The sequence below is a fragment of the Astyanax mexicanus genome, chromosome 7 (assembly GCF_023375975.1).
Source record: "Astyanax mexicanus isolate ESR-SI-001 chromosome 7, AstMex3_surface, whole genome shotgun sequence".
Lineage (NCBI taxonomy): Eukaryota > Metazoa > Chordata > Actinopteri > Characiformes > Acestrorhamphidae > Astyanax > Astyanax mexicanus.
Genome location: NC_064414.1, coordinates 3,391,573 through 3,415,973, shown reverse-complemented (window position 1 = coordinate 3,415,973; position 24,401 = coordinate 3,391,573). Strand labels below are relative to the sequence as shown.

At 35.9% G+C, this 24,401-nt stretch overlaps 1 protein-coding gene across 2 annotated transcripts in view; it reads right to left on the bottom strand.

The window, feature by feature from the left end:
- Positions 1 to 2,529: 2,529 nt before the first annotated feature.
- LOC103026874 (CUB and sushi domain-containing protein 1) overlaps positions 2,530 to 24,401 on the bottom strand; it is a 602,854-nt gene continuing 580,982 nt past the window's right edge. The window contains exons 61-71 of one of the 2 annotated variants that reach the window (XM_049481560.1): positions 24,000 to 24,173; positions 23,820 to 23,893; positions 23,076 to 23,187; positions 20,396 to 20,575; positions 18,963 to 19,025; positions 17,240 to 17,401; positions 15,796 to 15,908; positions 14,062 to 14,149; positions 12,613 to 12,745; positions 10,230 to 10,292; positions 2,530 to 6,784 (exon numbers count right to left, since the gene is read on the bottom strand). In XM_049481560.1, the coding sequence (XP_049337517.1) occupies positions 6,625 to 6,784; positions 10,230 to 10,292; positions 12,613 to 12,745; positions 14,062 to 14,149; positions 15,796 to 15,908; positions 17,240 to 17,401; positions 18,963 to 19,025; positions 20,396 to 20,575; positions 23,076 to 23,187; positions 23,820 to 23,893; positions 24,000 to 24,173 (1,322 nt within the window). In that variant the 3' untranslated portion in view covers positions 2,530 to 6,624. The remainder of the gene's footprint in view (positions 6,785 to 10,229; positions 10,293 to 12,612; positions 12,746 to 14,061; positions 14,150 to 15,795; positions 15,909 to 17,239; positions 17,402 to 18,962; positions 19,026 to 20,395; positions 20,576 to 23,075; positions 23,188 to 23,819; positions 23,894 to 23,999; positions 24,174 to 24,401) is intronic. The other variant, XM_049481561.1, reaches the window with a different exon arrangement.

The following is a 24,401-nucleotide window of genomic DNA, read 5'->3' as shown; positions in this document are numbered from 1 at the left end:
TGATGACTGTTGGATATAAACAATTTGGACATTTTCACTTAGGGATGTACTCACGTTTGTTGCCAATGGTTTAGACATTAATTTTAAAGGAACAGTAAATTTACACAGTTATACTGTAGCTGTAAACTGACTGCTTTACACTGCGTCAAAGTGTAATATCTTCAGTTTTGTCCTGTAAAAATATAAGATTAAATATTTTATATTATATATACATTATATCTCACTTTTTTTTTGAGATAAGGTGTCCATTACACTCTGATCCAAAGAAAATATGGTATAAATTCTCCACCCTTTCTTAATTTCCTAATTTCATTATTATTATTTTGTGATAAATCTTCTAAAGTGGTTATAAAGTCTTTTTTCCTGACCTCATTGGTTTTTTTTTTCATTTTGTCTTTATAAGAAATGAATAAAGTGCTCCAAAAGTGTTCACCCACAGTCTTCTAGGCTGTTTCACACATTTGTCTCGGTCTCAGATGTATTTATTTTGCTCTTTATCAGCCTCATAATGATGTGCTTTACTTGAACCGACATCATTGGCCTTTTCTCAGAAATCTACTGTCCACTTTCTTTTAGTCCAACAATTCGGTAAAATATATAAAAAGGGTTGTAATTACTGTACATGCACAGACAGCCTGAGTGGACGGATGCTACAGAACAGAGGCCAAAGAAGGAGTATTTTACTGTGAATAGTTCAACGAGTTTAAACATGGCTGGATTTCCAAGAAGGATTTTTTGAAAAAAGTTAAAGATGACACTTCTTTAATATTTTAAGTAACATGTCTAGCTATAAATACCAAAATAACAAAAAATAAAGAAAATAGCCCAAAGCTAAAGTATCACAGACTATTTTGTAGCCAGCTAAGAGCATTTCAATTCTAGTTCAGATGAATTCCCACCCATCCCTCTTAGCGAAAAGGCTTCTAGTTCTGCAAAATATTTGTAACATCTCTCTTTTGAAGTCTATCCACAGATTTACTTTCAGTCTGCTTCCAGAATTTTCGGGTATTTATCAGAATCCATTATTCCCAAACTGGGCCAAAGATGATCAATCCAGCCAACACTTGAAAATGTGGTCTTTTCTTTGAACTTCTTCGAATTTCTGCATCATTTTTTACTTATTAAGACCAAAAAGCTCTGTTTTAATCATAACCTGTCCATGGGCTTGTTTTGTGGAAAGATTTTCTTCTTATGATGTTTCCAGGAAGGTCATACTGTATTACTGTAAGTGTTTTTACACAGTAGAACCTGCAGAATCTTCCTGTGTTAAATTTGTATTTTTTTTATTTTTATTTTTGCAATCCCTCAAGTAGTTATTTCTGCAGTTTCTCTTGGTCTTAAACTTGGTCTTCATTGTTCAAACTAAGAAAACACAAATCACAAAATTCCTGCTTTGTAGGAATCAGATATTGTAATTTTAGAGTGATAGGCAGCTGCTTAGAGGAGCCCATGTCTGTTTGTTAGGGCTATATTTAAAAAGCTTTGAAACTGGCATAACCAGGCTATTCCTGCTTGATTTAATGATTATAAACAAGCAATTTTAGATCTGACACCAGAAAAAAAAGGTAAAAAGTAAAAAAGAGCTCAAATCTGTTGGGTTTCCCAACCTTTCCTCGTGATTCCCCTTCTTTTGGCACTTTAAAACTGTATAAAACAAACAAAAAAATTCTAATTTAGCTTCAGATTTGGAACATGAAAGAAGAAATATTTAATCTTTAAGTTTTTTTAGAGATCCGTTTATCGTCTATGGATTTAATAATTTACTGTAGCAGAAATGTGGACCAGGGGTGCCCAAGCATTTTCATGCAAATTATGTTTCTGATAATAAATAATTTAATATCCTAATATATTTAATCTTAGATTGGATACATAAAGTTCAAGTTCAACATAAAGTTGTTTGCCAAATGTGTTTGCACCAAAAAAATAAAATAAATAAATAAATAAATAATAATAATAATAATAATAATAATAATAATAATAATAATAATAATAATAATAATAATAATAATAATAATAATAATAATAATTCATCCATATTCTGTGAATCAGCTGAAAGAGTTTGGTGTCAGGAATCATTTTCTTCTATGAGCTGCTTGGAAGACCCCTCCCTTATTGCGACGTCACAATAAAACCTGCATAGAACCACCCTGGCTCCACCCCTCACCCGTGAACCCCCACCAGAGCCCCGCCCATTAGATCAGTTTAAGAATCATTCATCACTTTTGGTTTGCTGGTCGAGAACCTCAGACAGTACACAGCAGGATTTGCAGTAGACTTCTTCTGAGGGAGGGATCTGTACCTACTTTCTGTGGCAAGTCAGAAACTGTTGAGAATAAAGCTGGTGAGATCTCTTTATCTTTATGTGAGTGATTTATTTATTTTTTTTTTGTGTAAAGATCTTCATGAACATGTTCTGTCGAGCCCATGGAAGTACTGTATTTTAATTTGTGTATAAAGCAGCTCGTCGTCACTTACCTGCATTGTTCCTGCCTGGAAAACGACGTAGTGTAATGGAAAGAAAAATGAATCTATATTTTAAAATACTTTAATATTTATCTGAAATAATATTTCTCAAAATATTTGTCTTTTAACAATCTGTAGTACAGTTTCTCTAAGGTTCCTCATTTTCTCCCAAGTCAAAGAACACATACGAGCTGGGAGTGGGGGTGGAGGGGGGGGAGGAGGTTATGCCATAGAAGCTCGTACATACTGACATTTGCTGGAAAATGTTCCAACCATAGATATATATACTTGTAGGTAGATAAACCATTAATTTACATTTTATACAGTAAAAAACATTTATTTTAACAATGTTACCTACATTTAATCAAAAAAGTACAGCATATTTAATAATTTTACAAATTCTTCATAAAAAATATATTTCTGTACAAAAAAAACATTTTCTTTTGCACCTACTTCAAGTCAGCAGCACATGATCGAATGATGTGAGTGAAGAGCGTGACAGGGGTCGGGGGGTTGGGGGGGCGTAGGGGGTTGAAACAGCTTGTTTTACAGCTTTTTGTCTGTTGATAAACTTTTTTTACAGAGGTGAAAAAATAATAGTGGAAACAAAATGTAAAAAATATAGAAAGAATAAAAAAAAAAAAAAATAAAAATAAACTAACAGAAAAAAAGTCAGTGTTGTTGGTTATTGTCATATAATGTTATCATAAGATGATAATTTCACATTTCAATTGCAGTGAAAGAGGAACAGAACCAAAAGCTTTAGAGGTCTTTAACCGACTTTAACTCACGCTTAACTAAACAGCCGGACTCCAGCAAACAGCCGGAGGAGTACTGATATGAGATAAAGCAAATGTCTGTGGTTTTACAAGATGGCGGAGTGATACTTCTCGAGATTCTTCCCCAGAGAGTACAATCGGTGTGAAAATCTAAAATATGTGACTATTAGGAGCTGTATCCTGTTACAGTGGCGTGTTTAGTATCAGCATCGTTTCAACAAAAGCAAACAAACAAACAAATAAATAGGGATCAAACTGTAATCGGCTGAAAAATGACTGAAAAAAGGTGATTATTTTACAATGAGCACATGCACTGTTTACCAGCATGGTCAGAAAACAAGCCACTGATGCAACCGATGCAACTGATGAGAATTAAATCACAGTGAATATGCACCCAAGAAGCCCTGGACTCTTGAACTAGGCGATGATACGGGTCTTCGGGAGTCGCGACGGCCCCGTCATGCTCATGAATTTAATAAGGCAGTGTTTCTTCGAGAGGATGGGTTTCTTCTCATCATCTTCTTCTCATTGATTCTGTATCTCAGAAGTGTGTGTGAGAGTGTGTGAGAGTGCGGAGGAGATACAGAGTGAATAAACTGAAATGAAGGGAGGAGGACGGGGTGACGATCAAAGACATAATCTAACCAGGAGCTGAAAAGGTGGAAAAATCTCATAAAGGCATCAACAGATGATGAGCAGCGATGACTGGCCAGAATGTGTGATTATTGAGACATCGACTGATCAACTGATCAGCTGATTAAATGAACATCTGAACAACTGATCAACTGATCAACTAATCAACTAATCAAATGATCAACTAATCAACTGATTATATTGACAAATGATAAACTGAACAAATGATCAACTGATTAACTGGTTTACTGATCAACTGAACAAGTGATCAACTAATCAAATTATTAACTGATACACTGATCAACTGATTCGCTGATTAACTGAACAACTGATCAACTGATCAACTAATCAACTGATTAACTGGCATACTAAACAACTGATCAACTTATCAATTGATCAACTAATCAACTGATTAACTGGCATACTAAACAACTGATCAACTTATCAATTGATCAACTAATCAACGGATTAACTGATCAACTGATCAAATGGTCAACTGATCAACTAAACAACTGATTAACTGATCAAATTAACAACTGATCAACTAAACAACTAATCAACTAAACAACTGATCAACTGATCAACTAATCAACTGATTAACTGGCATACTAAACAACTGATCAACTTATCAATTGATCAACTAATCAACGGATTAACTGATCAACTGATCAAATGGTCAACTGATCAACTAAACAACTGATTAACTGATCAAATTAACAACTGATCAACTAAACAACTGATCAACTAAACAACTGATCAACTGATCAACTAATCAACTGATCAACTGATATACTAAACAACTGATCAACTTATCAATTGATCAACTAATCAACTGATTAACTGATCAACTGATTAACAGATCAACTGATCAGCTGATCAAATGATCAACTAAACAACTAATCAACTGATCAAATTAAAAACTGATCAACTGATCAACTGATCAACTAATCCAACTGAAAGCTGAAAGTGTTGAGCATGAGTAATAATAATAATATAAACGGTGTTTTAACAGAAAAAAATGCAGCATTCGTCAAAATAAAGATTTTGCACCCAAAAAAAATAACATCCATGTTTCACGCGAGGTATTTTTGATACATATTTTAAGTGAATTCCACTGTCACTCACCAGCCTGCAGGAGGCTCAAGCTGGAGGGAAACTGTATAGAACATAAAGGAGGCTGAGGATGGGTGACGGTGGAGATGAGCACGGGAAGCAGGGGACAATAGGTACTGTTTCTTAAACGTCTGGAAAAAACAGCAATGTTTCACGTCTCAAATCGTCAAATCTGTCAAACAGACACTTCATTACTCATTTCATTTCAATCGAATCAGATCGTGAATGAAAAAACAGGTAGACGGTGGCGTCCACAGTCAAATCAACCCCTGGAGAAAAATGAAAAAAGAGTGATGAACAACGACAGGATGGAATGAAACATCTGACCTAAAACAACAAAATAAAACAGTATCAAAGCTTAAAGTGTGTCCTTAAACCTTTCAGACAGGTTCATGTAAACATAAAAAGAACTTTATTTATTTGCAGAGCTAATTTCCGAAAAATATAATCAGACTCTCTCTTTCTATCTCTCTCTCGATTCTCTCCTTCTCTCTTGATAGACATAGCATGACATCATGCTCTTTATGAATATGGATTTATATGTTTTTATATATATATACATATGGTCAGAAACCCTGTATATTCTTTTTTTTCTGGTGTATTCATTTCTTCCAATAAGTCCATGTCCTTCTCATACTAGTGCAAAATTTGTGCGATAAAGTTATTTTTTGTCCTTTTCTTTCTCCCCCTCCCAACCAACCAATAAACACACGGTGGCTGACTGCTCAGTCCGCAACCCAGAGATTAGAGTCTTCTTCTTCTTCTTCTCCTCCTCCTTCTCCTTGTTCTTCTTTTTGTTCTTCCTCTGTTCATCTTCTTGCGATGAGCTTTTTGATGGAGATGCACGCAGCAAAGGTCAGTCCGCCAGGCCGCAGTGGCGTATGTTCTGTCCGTTCGTTGCTCTGTTCATTATCTTTTGTCTTCACTGAAGAAAATACATGGGGTCAGAGCAACTCTGCAGCTTTTAAAGACACTTCTACTACGTCTTCTCGCTTATTTTACTCCATTATTTGTACGTGTTGCTGTATTTTTCGGTTCGGAAGGGGACGAGGGAGGAGGAAAGACATGAAAAAACAGGATAGAAAAAAATCCTTTTCATCCTACATGTGCTGTTAGTGGTGCTGTCTCTTGCTCCGGTGGTCGTTCGTCCGGACCACAGTCAGCACGTAAGCTTATATATGTATATATACATATATATATATATATATATATATATATATATATATATATATATATATATATATATATATATATATATATAAAGCTCATTAGTTGTAGTTTCTTTGATAGCTTCTTCTGACTGTCCTGATTCCGCTGTTTTTATTAATATTTTTTTTTTGTCTTTTGTGATTGTTTAAAAAAGAAAAACAAAGCTGTCCATATTCAGAAATGATTAAAGTGAGCCTGCAGTGAAGTAAAGTCTGTCAGCTGCTGTAGTTTCATTGAAACTCACTTCCGTTGAATTAAGAGATGCCCAGATGCTCTGAGACACTCTGAGACGCTCTGAGACGCTCTGAGACGCTCTGAGATGCTCTGAGATGCTCTGAGACGCTCTGAGATGCTCTGAGACGCTCTGAGACGCTCTGAGATGCTCTGAGATGTTCGGAGACGAGTCCAGAGGCGCTATAAACGGAGGCTATACTACTGTGCACACCGTGTTGAGCGTGGTGTCGAACCTCACGGCTTTGGCCTCCGTCGGCTTCATGTTGGTGTCGTACATGGGGTTCTCGAACGACGCTTGGCCGTTGGTGTTCTCGTGGCCGGCGTAGCCGTTGTACTGAACTTTCGGTCTTGTTCTGCCGTAAGAAAAGAAAGTAAGAGATCGATAACATTATTGGTGCAGACGGGTCGAAGCCCGTGGATCACAAGGATCATAAGGATCTTATGGATCTTATGGATCTTATGGATCTTAGGGACATTCAAAAAAACATACAGCACTGCATTCCAAAGCTTATACAATAAAGAAGTACATATATAAATATAAATATAAATATGTATATAAATATCTATATATGAATAAATGTACATATACAGTATATATACATATTTATATACACATTTGTTTTTATATGTATGTGTTAAACAGTAACATAGACATTAGAAATGTTAGCTCGAGCCTGAAATAATTAATACAGTAAATAAATAAATAAATAAAAGAACATGATGCCCTCATCCAGAGAAGATGGGGTGAGTAAAAAACAAAAAACAAACGAAAAAAAAAAAATAGAAACTAAAAAAAAGACAATTCCAGATCTTCTCACAAGGACAAATCTACTGCAGCTTGTCAGCTTTTCTTTCATTTTTTTTTTTTCACCTACAATACCTACACTTTTTACTTTACAAGCGCTTTATTATTTCAAGCGAATACATCCTAGCAAATAAGCTAAGAGGATCGCGAGGCTGGAATTGATGGAATTGGAGTCAAGACCCAACAAAATATCTAGTGCCTTATATTCATGATCTATATGCTATTTGTCAAGCAAGAACCACGCAGCTTGATTTAGGGCGTGTCAGTTGTATATGACTGATGACTGCTGTCAGGGTTTAAATCAGTCAGTGGAGCACTTGCGTTTTCAAGCAATACTCCAGAAAAATTTACCTGAACACACCTCACTTCTAGACCACCCTGCTCATTATTCCACAAATATGTCGCTGTTGCCAGGATATAAGATAGCAATGAACAAATCCAAGCAATTGCAAAGCCCCTTGTTTGAGCAGGAGGATATTAGCACATATAAAAATTTACCTGCTGCCAGCCTCCAGCTTTTGAGGTACAAATCAAAGTAATAGTAGGTTACTATATAAATATATAGGCTAAAATATATACAGGTCAAAAGTTTTGACACACCTTCTCTTTTTCAATGCGTTTTCTTTATTTTCACGACTATTTACATTGTAGATTCTCACTGAAGCATCAAAACTATGAATGAACACATGTGGAGTTTTATGTACTTAACACAAAATGAGCTGAACCTCCACAGTCACCGGACCTGAACCCAATCCAGATGGTTTGGGGTGAGCTGGAGCACAGAGTGAAGAAGGCAAAGGAGCAACAAGTGCTAATAAACACCTCTGGGAACTCCTTCCTTTAAGACTGTTGGAAAACTTTTCATTTCAGGTGACCACCTCTTGAAGAAGCTCTATTTTTAGTTATTTAACCTCTTTTTATTAAGTACATAAAACTCCACATGTGTTCATTCATAGTTTTGATGCTTCAGTGAGAATCTACAATGTAAATAGTCATGAAAACTTCAAACTCAAAACTTTTGGCCTGTACTGTATATATATATATATATATATATATATATATATATATATATATATATATATATATATATATATATATATATATATATATATAATTCTCAAAAAACTCTTAAGCAGGACCAGGAAACAAGCTTAAACTGTAGACATAATGCCTCCCTCCATAAGGCCTGATGAGGAGGAAAAAATCTCTTCCCCTCAGCTCTAATAATTAAGGCCTAAAATAATCCCGCTCTGGAAAAGGTCACTGCTTCCCCCAATCCGTAGAAGTTAGAGAACTGTAACTGATAGCCCCCTTCCCCGGCTGCCCCGTCGCAGCTGTGATTTATGGTCACACACAAATTGTACGATAATCTAAATAAATGACCTGCATCTCCAACCAAATTCACAATTCCTTCCCGTTTGGAGAGCAGCGAGCGCCGCGCCACACTTCAGAGAACCGCAGCGCAACTCAACCCAAAAAAAAAATAAATAAAAATAGAAAAAGAAAAAAACGAAAAAAAAAAAAAAGCCAAAAAGACTCATGGAGTTTCAGTGGCACATTTACACAAACGGAAAAAAAAAACAGGATGGCTTTTAGTTGGTCGATTAGAGAGACAGAGATGAATAAGACCACAAACGTAACATGGTTACCCCCCCCCTCCCCCCCCCCATTCCACAACACCCCCCACCACCAGCTAGGCCTGTCACCATTCATTATGTTAATTTTAGTACATTTTAGTTTAATTTTAGTCGAAATATTAAGTGTAAAGTAAAAATGTGTGTTAAATCTTAAAGCAGCAAAATTGCTCTTAAAGCAATAAGTGAGCTTTAAAAGTATTTCTGAGAACTTTCTGAGAATGATCTTCACAAAGGAAGAAAGAAGGGTCCTGTTTTATAACAATTATATAATAAGTGTCACTTAAACTATGCAGTTACACATTAACACTAATAATTGTAATAATAGTGTGACTATTGGTGATTTGCACTTTATTACAGATTAATTACACAGGTTATGTACATAGGCTATGTAATTACATGTGCCAACATCAATTTTGACTTGTGTTTAAATTAGGGAATAGAGTAATTGCGTAAGATTCTGTATAAATTGATATTTTTCCAGCATCTTGTCTGTCTGGTATGAAATTAGGGCTTGGATTGTTTTTGAATACTAAATATTGTTCTCATACAGTGTTCCCCAATGGTGGAACAAACTTCCTTCCACTACCAGATAAGTCATTACATTAGAAAAGGGAAAAGAAAAGAGTTTGATAAATTTAAATTTGATTAATTTAACTCTACATTTACTCTCTCAATGTGTCACGCCCTTGCTCTGTTTCCCTGTGTTTCTGCATTTCCCCAGTAATTTTCCGTCACGTGTTTGTAATTTGTAGCTCCGCCCCTCGTTACCTGTTTCCCCAGGTGTGTGCTTCCCTTGGTGTATTAATAGTCCCCTATGTCTGTGTTTATTCGACGGTCTTTGCACTAACCCCTGTTGTTTGTCTATCCGCGTTTCCTGTATTTCTGTATTATTTCAGTTCCTCGTTTGTTTCTTTGTTTTTAGCCTCCCTGTCTGTTTATGTTATTATTATATCTGATTTTTTTTGGTTTATTTGTTTAATAAAGCCGCATTACCTTCGTGTACGTCCGCCTCCTGCCTGTTCCAGCGTTACACAATGTGTTGTAGCGTCTCTTAAATTTCTCCAATTCAATCCAATTCACCCTCTGCATCCAGTGGCGTCTACATTCTTCTACATCATCGTGAGTTTTAACGACGGCGTAAAACGACCGAAACATAAGAGTGAATATATTTTATGCTGTTTATATTGTGATATAACTGCGACAGGCCTACATCCACCAAATCCCCACACACACACACATCACACATCGTGCATCCTCCTCTCCCTCTGACGAGATGAGCGAAAAGAAAAGGAGACGATGGTGATGTGGCAGCAGAGGGCTCATTGAGGTCTAGTGATTTAGCTTCTGGGGTCTTACCTGGAGCCGGCCCTGATTACGTCTTTGGGTCTCTCATTCTCATCTGTCTCTTGTGATAGTACCCTGCCAATTTTTTTATTTGTTTTAATATTGGGCAATTATCACCCATCATTTTTGTTCACTGTATGTCACATTCGTCTGTTGCTTGCTTTGGTAAATGCAGGAAAACTCCAATGCTTTTTTCTTTTTATTGCTTTTTTTTTTACAAAATTATAAATATATACAGTACATATCGTCGCTGTCCTATGAAAAACACATATCTCCATATTTGTCGATTTTTAGTTTACTACACAATTTGAACAGACAAACTGTCCCTTACACTGTGCCAAAATTTCTTGATGAACGGACCAATAGAAACTCTTCAAAATGACCTGAAAGGTTTTTTGTTTTTTGTGTGAAAGTTGCTGTTTTGGAGATAAGTGTTTTTCATTGCACAGCTACGATATACAGTCAGGTTTTATATATTTATAGCCAGATATTCAGTAATATTAGTACAATGGCCTCTGTACACCACCTTAATGGATCTGAACTAAAGCAATTGAAGATAAAATAATTGATTTGTGGAGTTTCAGCTTTAATTTAAGCAGATTTAATAAAGATTAGCATTTCCTCAACTTAGGAATTGTAGCCATTTTTAAAACACCGTATTTTTCACACTATATGGCGCACCAGATTATAAGGCCTACTACGTATCAATGTATTATACGTCTATTTTCTGGTCTATTTTCATACATAAGGTGCAGCAGATTATAAAGCGCTTATAAAAGCGTTGTATGTGATGAGATGTCAAACGAGCACTGGATGTTAATCTACACAGATTTCTCTTCTAAAAACTGTTTATTTCAGTAAGTAAAGCACTTCTGTGTATTTCATCTGATGAAAACCCAAAAATCAATGTCTCATAAAATTTGAATTTGAATATTACATAAGACCTATTGTTACTTTTGGAGCAGTGTGGGCAGTGTGCCTGTTGGGAGTCCTGCTGGAAAATGAAATCCGCAACTATATTATGTATATAATGAGTTTCACATTTTGATCTGAATTACTGAAATAACATAGCTTTTCAATGGTATTCTATTTTTTATGATGCACTAGTGTATAACTGTATATACTGTGTATACAATTTTTTTTTTATTAAGGAGAGAATTTAATCCCTTTTCCTTATAACTCAGTTACACTTGGAAACAAGGGGTAGGGTACAAAAGAGAAATGAGACTGGGCCTTAATCTCTTAATCTCTGTATGGGAAAATTACACTCTTTTTATTTCTCTAGCTTAATTAGCTTATCTTAACAACTTTATAACTTTATAATATTAACTTCATAGATTACCCTCCAACTCCAACTGTTAGTATTTGGATTATAAATGAATACCAGTGCGTCGATTAACCTTTTAAAACGTTTTATCTGTCTAAAGAATATTATTCCAGTACTTTTATTTTACTGGTTTTTTTTTGTTTTTTTTTTTGTCCATCGTTTGATGATTCTTGAGTTTTTTTTAGGTTTTAAAGTTCTGTGGTTTGGATCTTGCATCACTTTGTTTACAAGACATCTCTAAGCTGTAGATTTTGACAATGATTCTCATTCTCCCTCTTTTTTTGAATCTTAACTTCACCAGATGTTGCGAAAGAATTTCGCTGTTGTTTTTTTTATTATTTATTTTTTACTTTTTGTTGTGTTGGACTGGGTTTCAACTGCATTCCTTCTTTTTTTTTTTTTTTAAGAAAGGCAGTGCTGATTTGCTTCTGGCATCTCTTTGATTGGGCGGTTTTCTGTGTAAATTCCAGCGTAATGATGGCCTCTTTATTTGCAACACCTCTTTAGGATGCATATTTCTCCTGTGAACGGCTACCGAAGGCAAATTCAACACATTTTTTTTATCTCTTTAATTTAATTTTTTCATGAAATAACGAGGCAACAGGCGTTTAAACCAGCCGTGATAAAACAGCCGTGAAAGCGCTTATCATTCACTTGTCCAATTCATCTTGAGACTGTGAAAATGGAAGGACTATGTCCTAAAAAATAATGAGGCTAATTGGTTAGTATACATATTTTGGTTAAACCTCTTGAATTAAAGCAGAATATCTACACTTCAATCACGTCTTCAATTAAACGACTCAATTTGGAATCCATTGGAGTCCATTGTGGTGGTGCACAGAGAAGAAATACCTATGTTCTTGCTAAACTAAACTAAATGAATGAATTAGCCACAGCTAATTAGTACAAATTAAGTAAAATATAAAAGTAAAATTTTACTGCTAAGCAAAGGAGTTTCCCCGTAACTGCAGCGAGACAAATGCAAGCAACTCAACATCCAACAATGGACAGAACGTCATCAACGCATGGCTTAAAGCAGGCTGTGGGTTCAGCGCTACCAGTGCTTACCTGTGTTTGTAGAGGTAAAAGGCGAATCCTGACAGAATAAGAGCAAAGAATGGCACCAGTATAGCAGCCGCCACTGAGCTGCTGTTGGTGCCATAGTACGGATTGGAGGAATCCATATCTGTGGTGATGAGACCTAAAAAAAAATTGGATTATTGATATATATATAACTACTGTTAATAAAATGGGTACCACTTTAAAATAAGACTACCTTCATAAAGGGGTTATGAATGGTTTATAAAGGAGATTATTAATGGTTATTAATTAGGCCGCAAATATGTTAAAACTCATTAATAAGCAGTTATTAAGTAATTTGCAACATAGAAAGTAATGAGTGAGTTAAAAAATGTCTGCCAAAAAATCTCTAGATACTGATCTTACTTTGTGTTTTCCATCAGCATTAAACTTGGCATATTAATATATTCGTAAGTATGTTTAACTATTTACTATAAATTAAATGACTAAGTTGAATTAAATGACTAAGCAAACAACAGATCACTGTTGCCTTTTTTTTTCAATGAATGTGTTACAACAGCTCATCAATGGTTTTAAGGAGTTTACAACCTAACCAACAATACTTAATAATCTCATTTATTAACCATTTATAAACCCTTTATAAGGGTAGTCCTATTTTAAAGTGGTACCATAATTTTTTTGTCATATATGAAGTGTTGCATTCCAACAATGCATTACAGCATTTAAACAAAACATAAAAAGTGTAAAAAATGTGTAAAACATTAAAAGCAACAGAATGCGATGATTCGCAAATCCTTTTCAACCTACAGCTCTGGAAAACAAAAAATAAAAATAAAAATAAGAGCACTTAAGAATTTTGAGTTTCTTTGATTTTACCTATTTTAAAACCTCTGGAATATAATCAAGAAGAAGATGGATGATCACAAGCCATCAAACCACCAAACTGAACTGCTTGAATTATTTTTGCGCCAGGAGTAAAGCAGCATAAAGTTATCCAAAAGCAGTGTGTAAGACTGGTGGAGGAGAACATGATGCCAAGATGCATGAAAACTGTGATTAAATCAACAAACCAGGGTTATTATTCCACCAAATATTGATTTCTGAACTCTTAAAACTTAATGAATATATAACTTTATGTTTTTGTCTGCATTATTGACTGTTTCATTGTTTTCTGTTTTCATTTATGTTTTCGAGGTTGTAATAATGTAATGAAAATATAGAAAAAATGAGGCATCCGATACAATGTAAGCGTCATAAATGTCATGAATCACATAAATTACATAAATTATATAAATGTGTGTTAAGCTTACTTTTATGCTATACTATAAAGCTATAAAGTATTTGGAAATTATATTTTCAAAGGGGTTTTATTCTTTTATTGTTAAAATTGTTATTTTATAAACATTTCGTGGCTTTTTCTTTTTTTCCAAAAAATGACTTTTCTTTTATTTCAATAGAAATAAATTATCGGTTTACCTTGTCTTGTCAGCTGAAATTTCCCAAAATCTTTGCTGTGGATATGGCCTTGATAAACAAACATTTTCTTCTCAGACTCTGCTGTAACCTGGATTAAAAGAGACGGTAAAAAAACCCCCAATAAAAATAGTAATCAAATATAACAACTTACATTTCTGTAAAGCCGTGGATGAGTGGTCGCCCTGTTTATGGATTCACAAACATGTTTAATGAATAAATAAATGAATAAATGAAACGATAACAGGAATTCGCCTCTGTTTCACCGGCTGTTTGGTGTGTGGTTGTTTGGTGTGTGGTTGTTTGGTGTGTGGTTGTTTGGTGTGTGGTTTTCTTGGTGTGTGGTTGTTTGGTGTGTGGTCGTTTGGTGTGTGGTTGTTTGGTGTGTGGTTGTTTGGTGTGTGGTTGTTTGGTGTGTGGTTTTGTTGGTGTGTGGGTGTTTGGTGTGTGGCTGTTTGGTGTGTGGTTGTTTGTGTGTGGTTGTTTATTGTGTGGTTGTTTGGTGTGTGGTTTTGTTGGTGTGTGGTTGTTTGGTGTGTGGTTGTTTGGTGTGTGGCTGTTTGGTGTGTGGCTGTTTGGTGTGTGGTTGTTTGGTGTGTGGCTGTTTGGTGTGTGGTTGTTTGGTGTGTGGTCGTTTGGTGTGTGGTTGTTTGGAGTGTGGTTGTTTGGTGTGTGGTTTTGTTGGTGTGTGGTCGTTTGGTGTGTGGTTGTTTGGTGTGTGGTTTTGTTGGTGTGTGGTTGTTTGGTGTGTGGTCGTTTGGTGTGTGGTTGTTTGGTGTGTGGTTGTTTGGAGTGTGGTTGTTTGGTGTGTGGTTTTGTTGGTGTGTGGTTGTTTGGTGTGTGGTCGTTTGGTGTGTGGTTTTGTTGGTGTGTGGTTGTTTGGTGTGTGGTCGTTTGGTGTGTGGTCGTTTGGTGTGTGGTCGTTTGGTGTGTGGTTTTGTTGGTGTGTGGTTGTTTGGTGTGTGGTCGTTTGGTGTGTGGTCGTTTGGTGTGTGGTTGTTTGGAGTGTGGTTGTTTGGTGTGTGGTTTTGTTGGTGTGTGGTTGTTTGGTGTGTGGTCGTTTGGTGTGTGGTTGTTTGGTGTGTGGTTTTGTTGGTGTGTGGTTGTTTGGTGTGTGGTCGTTTGGTGTGTGGTCGTTTGGTGTGTGGTCGTTTGGTGTGTGGTTGTTTGGTGTGTGGTCGTTTGGAGTGTGGTTGTTTGGTGTGTGGTTTTGTTGGAGTGTGGTTGTTTGGTGTGTGGTTTTGTTGGTGTGTGGTTTTGTTGGTGTGTGGTCGTTTGGTGTGTGGTTGTTTGGTGTGTGGTTGTTTGGTGTGTGGTTGTTTGGTGTGTGGTTGTTTGGTGTGTGGTCGTTTGGTGTGTGGTCGTTTGGTGTGTGGTTGTTTGGTTTGTGGTTGTTTGGTGTGTGGTCGTTTGGTGTGTGGTTGTTTGGTGTGTGGTTTTGTTGGTGTGTGGTTGTTTGGTGTGTGGTTGTTTGGTGTGTGGTTGTTTGTGTGTGGTTGTTTGGTGTGTGGTTGTTTGGTGTGTGGTTGTTTGGTGTGTGGTTTTGTTGGTGTGTGGTTGTTTGGTGTGTGGTTGTTTGGTGTGTGGTCGTTTGGTGTGTGGTCGTTTGGTGTGTGGTTGTTTGGTGTGTGGTCGTTTGGTGTGTGGTTGTTTGGTGTGTGGTTGTTTGGTGTGTGGGAGCGTGAGCGTGATAATGAAAGCTTCTGTATGATGGTAGAGTAACGGTGTAATACTCACGTATCCATCCATTGCCCAGTTGTCGTTTTTGAATTTACTGAAGTACTGCTCCGTTGGGCCTCTTATCTGGTAGACTTTCAGTAAGAGATGATTTTCTTCTTTCTTGTACGTTCCTGAGCAGAATAAACAACGAGCCGCTCAGCTCCCAACACTTATCTCCAATTAAAACTGTCTGAATTTAAATAACGCTTCATAAACACAACCTGATGAATGTAAAAGAACAAACTCTAAACCCAAATCATTTAGTTAAAATAATGAAAACGGGAAATTTCCATCTACATCCTGCTGATAAATGAGAATTACTACTGTTTCCAGCTTTCCATTTTTCATTATCACAATATATCACAAAACAAGAGAAAACAATACAATTCTCATATATAAAACCCATAAATTATTTCTTTCTTTCTTTCTTTCTTTCTTTCTTTCTTTCTTTCTTTCTTTCTTTCTTTCTTTCTTTCTTTCTTTTTGTATTTCTGTCTGTCTTTTGGTCTTTCTTTGGTTCATTTTATTTATTTTCTTTCTTTCTTTCTTTCTTTCTTTCTTTCTTTCTTTCTTTCTTTCTTTTTGTGTATTTCTCTGTCTTTCTTTCTTTGGTTCTTTCTATTTTCTGTGTATTTCTTTCTTTCTTTCTTTCTTTCTTTCTTTCTTTCTTTTTGTGTATTTCTCTGTCTTTCTTTCTTTGGTTCTTTCTATTTTCTGTGTATTTCTTTCTTTCTTTCTTTCTTTATCTGTATTTATTTTTGTGTATTTCTGTGTCTGTTTTTGGTTCGTTACTTTCTCTCTTTCTATTTTCTGTGTATTTTTTCTTTCTTTATTTCTTTCTTTCTTTCTTTCTTTCTTTCTTTGTTTCATCGGTTCTTTCTATTTTCTGTGTATTTCTTTTTTTCTTTCTTTCTTTTTGTGTATTTCTCTGCCTTTATTTCTTTCTTTCTTCGGTTCTTTCTATTTTCTGTGTATTTCTTTCTTTCTTTCTTAATCTGTATTTCTTTGTGTGTATTTCTTTCTTTTTTTCTTTTTCTTTTTTTCTTTCTTTTTGTGTATTTCTCTGTCTGTCTTTCTTTCTTTCTTTCTTTCTTTCTTTCTTTCTTTGTCTGTCTGTATCTGTATTTCTTTATCTATATTTCTTTTTCTGTATTTATGTGGTTCTTTCTTTCACTCTTTCTATTTTCTATGTATTTCTTTCTTTCTATTTTTCCTTTGTTTCTGTGTCTTTGTTTGTTTGTTTGTTTCTTTATTTTCAGCAACTTTACAGGAAAGAGATAAACCTTTAATGGAAGATTAATGCTTAATGGAAGTTAACGTAACTTTGGAGAATTTCTTTTGGTCCACTATTCACTTTTAACAGTCATCAGTAGGGGTGTTTTTTGGTTACATAAAAAAACAAAAAAACATTTAAAGCATCAGTTAATATGTAATATTTAATAATTAATGTTTAATATCTTACCTGCGAGTTTAATCTGCACGCCGCTCTGCTCCAGTAGAGTGACGTTGACTCTGCTGGTTGTGGAATTAAATGCGTTGACTGTTATTGTGGCCGCCTGCCTCTTGCCGAGGTATTCGTAGAAGCCGGTCCAGCCGGAGTTTAAAGAGAACACGTCTGCTGGAACTGCATTAACATGAATAAAAATTATTAATTAGAATGAATGCATAATGATGCACATAAAGCCTGGAATCACACTGTTGAAGAAACACTTACCAAACATATCAAAACTTCTAAATCTGCAGTATATAACTATATTACACTATATGACCGTATGTGAACTCCGCGCCCCCTCAAGTAAGATGTTCTTACTTGATTAAAAGCACTTTTTTCTAGATGATTGGACTTTCAGATGAATTAATAGTTAAACAAGCTATCCTTAGTAGTTAAACATTCAGCCGTGTTGCGCACAATTGTCTGTAAAACTGCAAATATTTCTAAAACTTACTAAACTCTGTAGAGTTAGGTGAACATTTGCGGCCACATATATTATATTAAGAAGAATCAATTAATAATAACTGAGTTTAGTCTGTTTTTCATTGGCAGCCTTATTTTCATTGGCTTCTGGTACCATATATTTGCATAATGGGTGTGTCCCCCAGTTTCTGACTATCTCTCAACATCAGTGTGTAGTCACTCCCCCCAGACTACCTTATATGAGCTTGTAGGTCATTCATTATCTATCTATCTATCTATCTATCTATCTATCTATCTATCTATCTATCTATCTATCTATCTATCTATCTATCTATCTATCTATCTATCTATCTATCTATCTATCTATCTATCTATCTATCTATCTATCTGTATAACTTTGGAGAACCTTTATTGGTTCATTCATCCAAAAAAAAAAAAAAAAATGATACAGTATATGGATCAGTTTGTGTGTTTAAATTATGTAGAAAAGTAAAAATCGTCAAAAATGAAATGGATATACTCGCTTTTCATTGGACAACAATGCTACTACATTGAATAAACTTAAGCTGTCAGTAAACATTACTTTTTTTTTCTCTCAAAAACTAAAGAAATCTGTAAGGTGAAAAAAAAAAAAAACTTTTTTTTACACCCCTGTATGTTTATGGTTTGAATTTTAGATGCCAAACTGAAAGACATCCCTGACTAAAAAATAGGATATGACTTAAACAAGTTCTATTATCTATTAACTTTCTTTATAGGAATGTTATGAAGGAGTCTATGATAAAGTACAGTTAAAATCCATCACAATTACAATGTCAGCATGTCTGATACCAGCCGTATTTTCACATTTAAAAAAAAAAATCCAACTGTAATTTATTCGCAGCTCTTATTGCTGTGCATGCTCTGCGCTGTAAAGAGTAATTGTGATTCCCCTACAATTTGGTCTAATATACTTCCATAATGTTCACAGCATGAGACGCAGCACGCAGCGCTGCTACAGGAACATTATGTTGATACAGAGTCAGAAAACCTGTCTGCAATTCTAAAGAAGCGCTGAAGCTCCCTTAAGGAAACGCTTTTCATTCAATTTATTAGGCTCTACGAAGTTTTCCACAACATTCAGAAGCTACACAAGCGTTATTATTTACTCCCGCCCTTCATTACCCGGCTTTATTTCACAGCGCAGTGTTGGTGTCAGGTGAGCCTCAAAACCGCAAAACCTTAAAACAGAAGCACAGAAACAGAAAGAGCGAGGAAAAAGGTTACGTACCCCGGATCTTGTTTTTCTGTACGTCGGAGTCTCCCTTTGTCTTGCTGTTTATTTTGGGCCCAACTAGGAGACAGAATGAGTAATTGATAAGTTGACATTTTGCAGGTGCGCTCTGACACTCCTTACACGCATGCACACAGATAATGGCCTATTTAAATCTTCCTTGCTAAAATCAGATTTTTTTCGCATCGTAAAATGATTCATTTGTATTGCTGAATGTCTTATAACTGACAGGAACATGCAAGCTTTTGTAGGCCTATGAAAAGCCTGTGAAGATGCACGTTAATGCATTCTTAAATCAAGCAAAAAAACAAACACAAAAAAAAAAAACATTAAGGACACTGTTTGCTGTACGGTGTGCTGTAAATTATCTGCAATGATGCAATGGGTCCTGTTTTAGTGATCTAAAGGTGTGTCGTGAATTGTGCACCGTGAATTGTGCAGCTTGATTTAGGGCGTGTCAGTGTGTCTTTGCTATCATAACGACGGGAAAAGTACAACTTGCACAGCTCGAAACAAGCAAAAGGCATGTATACTGTACTAATTCTCTCAATTAATCATGGGTGTGGGCGTAATTTTGGGCGTAACATGAAATAAACCAATCAGAGTGTCGCTTGCTTATCATTTCCTTTAAGAGTCAGGTGTGCTATTAAAACAACAACAAAAAAAAAAACAAATACAGAATCCTGTTAAATATTTCAGCGATATTATTGTGTATGATGCAATATAACACACCCATACAGCTCTGGAAAAAAAGCAGTGTGTAAGACTGGTGGAGGAGGAGAACATGAAACCAAGATGCATGAAAACTGTGATTAAACACCAACCAGGGTTATTTCACTAAATATTGATTTCTGAACTCTTAAAACTTGAAAATGAATATGTTTTTTTTTTCTTTGCATTATTTTAGAGTCTGAAAGCTCTGAAGCTCTATTTTGGTTTTTCAGACATTTCTAATTTTCTGCAAATAAACGCATTAAATTACAATATTTTTTTTTATTTGGTATTTGGGAAAATTTCAAATGTTGTCTGTAGTTTCTAGAATAAAACAACAATGTTTATTTAATTTAAACATATACCTATAAATAGCAAAATCAGAGAAACTGATTCAGGAACTGAAGTGGTCTCTTTGTTTGTTCCAGAACAACAAAAAAAATGCAATAACTGTGCATTGATTGGAATAAGTGGGAGTTGTGTTCTGTATTGAGGATTATACATAATAAAAAAAAAAACTATTAGAATTTATTAATATATTATAATTTCTAGTAAAAAATTAAACAGGGTTTTCTGAATGGTGCGTATATGACTCTACAGTGGTACAGCTTACAGAGTGGAGAGTAAAATTCTGCAGCCGTATTTTATTGGTTTTACGTTTCTGTTATTCTACTAATCTATGTTAATCTAATTCTCCAGGCTCAGGTAAAGGTCAGTACCTTTGCAGACAGGTGGTTTTCCAGACCACCTGCCGTCCGGCCGGCACGTCCTGTGCTCCGATCCGCCGGCCAGAAAGAAGCCGTCCTGGCACATGTACATGAGGGTGTAGCCCAGCGTCGGCAGGTCGATGGCCCTCACGTCCACGTGAGACGGCGTCTCCGGCTGTCGGCAGGCGTGTGCTGAGAAGAAGAAGGACACGCAGAGATTAATCCGAGATGTAAAGTAAAGCGATGAATCCAGCCCACTCCCACACAGAGCATTACTCCACCGGCCGCCAACCGAGCCGCGCCATTGAAGGAAAGCGTTCTGGAACATGCCTTAAGTGATGCTACCTTACATAATATACAAAGCGGGTCTTCCACCTCGCCGTCAGTCGACTCGTGCGTCCGCGTCTCGGGCTCAGACAGCCCGGCCGCTTCATTTGAGTGAGGCGCCCCGAGGATTTCAGCGAGTGGGCTGTCAAACTCGCCCACAGATTTACAACCCGAGTACAAGCGGCTTAAACTCGGCTAACTTTAATTCTTTCTGCTGAGGCCAGCAATCCCCACTTTGGTCCTTTTGAGAATCAGCCACTGCGAGCGATCGTTTCCATCTGAAACACACGCTCGCTTTCTTTCTGTTTCTTTCTCTTTTTTTCTCCGTGTCCGTGTTGAGCTCCGTGTAGAGCTTTAGGAAATAATCACTTGAAAATATGTAAAGAAGTCTGAACTCCAGTGCAAGAAGACACCAGATTGGAGTGGAGTTGCACAAAGTTTGCAGTTGCACAAAGTTCTTCTGCAGTACTTCTTCTTTTAATGCTGCCATTCGACAACCAACCCAATATTTGATGTTTAATGCTTTATTTAAATAAGCTCAAAAAGTCCAAGACATTATTTTACTATATCCAGAGATTTGCATTTATTTAAAGAAAAGAGATTGATTAATATATAGAAAAGTAAGGAAATTCATACACTAAATGATCTTTATCATTCATAACAGTGTTCTAAAATCCTTTGAAGAACAATTTGGAATTGCAAGATCTCAGTTCTTTACATATCTACTATTTAGATCTCTGATCTCCAGACTTCTCCAGAAGAACAGAAAAGTGCTTCATGACTTAACTTGATGATGATTCAAAACCTGGTTAGAAAGTTTTTACAAGCTCTCAAGAAGATGTGGGAAAATTGGGAAAATTTAATGAAACAGTGGGAGATGAAGAGTGGAATAAGATATGTGAAAATATCAAAGAAAAGGTACGGCTTACTCAATTTAAAGGAGCACAAGACCCCCTGAATTTATGTATTTGTATTTGAAAAACCCTAAAAAATGGGAGGCGTAGTTTGGGAGGGCCACTGGGTGATGTATGGGTTTAGAGGCCGGGCATGAGGGAGAGCTGATTGATTTGCATATTGTGATGATGTGTCGCCATACCAAAAAGTGTAATATTAAGGACTTGCTCGTGTGACTTAAATCATTGTCATGTTGCATGACCCAACTGTACTTCAGCCTGAGCTTTACAGACAGCTCTCTTGAGTCATTGTCATGTTGCATAACCCAACTGTGCGTTGACCACCCTATTGCAGAGAGCCTTTTTTTAACAATAGATTAAAAACAAATGCATAAAGTAGATTATTTTTATTTAATAATCTAAAAAGAAGCTTAAAGATTTGAGCGATCAATGACCCTTTCTTTTAAACTCTCAAACCGCAATACGTCAATTCCAAATTGTGGTGGTCCTGACTGGACTGTGAGCACATTGGCTGGGTAATGATTGGATTATACACAGCCCACACCACAGGATAGTGTGGAAAGACAATTGTTTAAGACCAGTCTGAAATCAGAACACCCTTGTGTGATTGTCAGGAGAGGCGAAACAGCCTGAAAATCAGACAGATTGCTTTGTAGTGCGGCCCTGCCATTAGCTATTGATGCAGCTACGACAACGATGTTTTTCTCAAGCTATCTAAAGAAATGCATGCAGTCACACAGGGCTGGCAAAACCTGCTCTGAACACAACAATTAGAGAATGTATAGTTTCGTAAAAAAATGGTTTAAATTCTTGTCTTAATTCTCTTAATTTGGGCAGATATCCACAACATTATTAATTTATACTACTATTTTAAACCAAAACCTACTAGTACATACATAAAGAGAACTAACTACAAGTGAGCCAAAAATGTTATGATTTTATAGATTTTATAGTTAATGTATTTCTAAATAAATAATAAAAAAAAACACTTAATCTCCCTGTGAAAAAGTTAGTAACTGTGCAATAACCGCAACTAAATGCTTTCTGTAGTTGTTAAATAGATTTATATTTTTTTAACTCTGTGGATACTGAATACTGACCCACTCTTCTATGCAAATATGATCTGTGTCAGTTTTCCCAGCTACAAATCATTTTAATAACATACATTATACCACAGTTAGCTCGGACTCTGCAATGTGATTGGCTGAGAGGCGTTCTATGAGTGCCATTATCAGCCGGTAATGCACTGCTGTAGCAACGATGCAGCGCTTACAAACCAAACAGAGCAGCTACAAACAGAACAGCAATGGAACTATTTTAACTCGTGGAGTGTTTTTAACCAAACAGATCCTATTTTCTCCTCCTCTTTAACTTAAAATCGCAATAAAACAGTCGAGCTTCATGCTATAACGTGTAATATTGCCACTGCTGTGCTGATCTATGATGCTTACCAACACACTCAGGCTGCATGCCACTCCAGGTCAGATTTTCCAGGCATGTTCTCGTAGTTGATCCAAGAATGTGATAATTTTTTCGGCATCTAAAGAAAACTTTGCTCCCCACCTAAAAATAACAACAACAATATAAGATTTAATTAAAAAGAAATGCAGAATACAATAATTCAGAATAAAAGGATATGCACATAGGCTAAAATCAATAAAAAAACAATAAAATAAAGCGATAAATAATAACAATGATAAAATAAAAACACAATTTAAGAAATAGAGGACTAAAATAATAATACATTTATAAAAAAAGGTAAATGATGGAACTAAAATAAGGTTAAAAAAGTATTAAAAAAATAAAAAGGATGAAATAATAGAAATAAAAAGAAAAAAGGTAAAATAACAGTAATAAAACAAATAAAAGGGTGAAATGAATGAAATAAAAAAAATACATAAAAAAGGCTAAAAGGCAAAACATTTAAATAAAAAAATGATAAATAAAAGGACAAAATAAATAAAATAAATAATAAAAAAGGGTAAAAGAAAAAACTTGTAAAAGCTAAAACAGTTACAGGCTGTCTGAAGGTGGTTAGATATTAAAAGTTAAATTATTAAAGTGATGTAGTGACACCGTGAGCTTTTAGAATTTTAGAGTTTTATTGTCTCCTGTAGTGAATTCCAGCTCGCTAAAGCACTGTAGCTAAAATTCAGAATTTTATTTTAGAACAACCCAGAAATTGAAGGCCATACCTCAAATCCCTGAGCCTGCAGAGGGATTCCGTACGCAGGGGTTCCGGGATCTTTACACGCGTTGTACGCTGGATCTGTAATTACACATTAGATGTTAATCACTATCCCTGCATTATAATCCCTGTGTGATTAAAGGCTTGTGAAGTGATCACCACTGTTAGTAAGCTGGTAATTACACACCGATGCAGGAGGGCTGGATCCCGGTCCAGGAGCCGTCCTCCTGACACACTCGTCTCGGGGAGCCCACCAGCAGGAAGGGCGAGCGGCAGTAAAACGCCATTTCTGACTTGTAGGTGAAGTGGTTCCCTTCTCGGTAGCCTTCAGCGGGGGTGCCGGGGTCTCCACATAACACAGCTGTGCAGAACAAAAAGAAGAACAAGAAGAAAGAAAAAGTTTCTTTCATTTTACCAAATTGAAAACCTCTGGAATATAATCAAGAGGAAGATGGATGATCACAGCCATCAAACCACCAAACTGAACTGGAATTTTTTGCACCAGGAGTAAAGCAGCATAAAGTTATCCAAAAGCAGTGTGTAAGACTGGTGGAGGAGAACATGATGCCAAGATGCATGAAACCTGTGA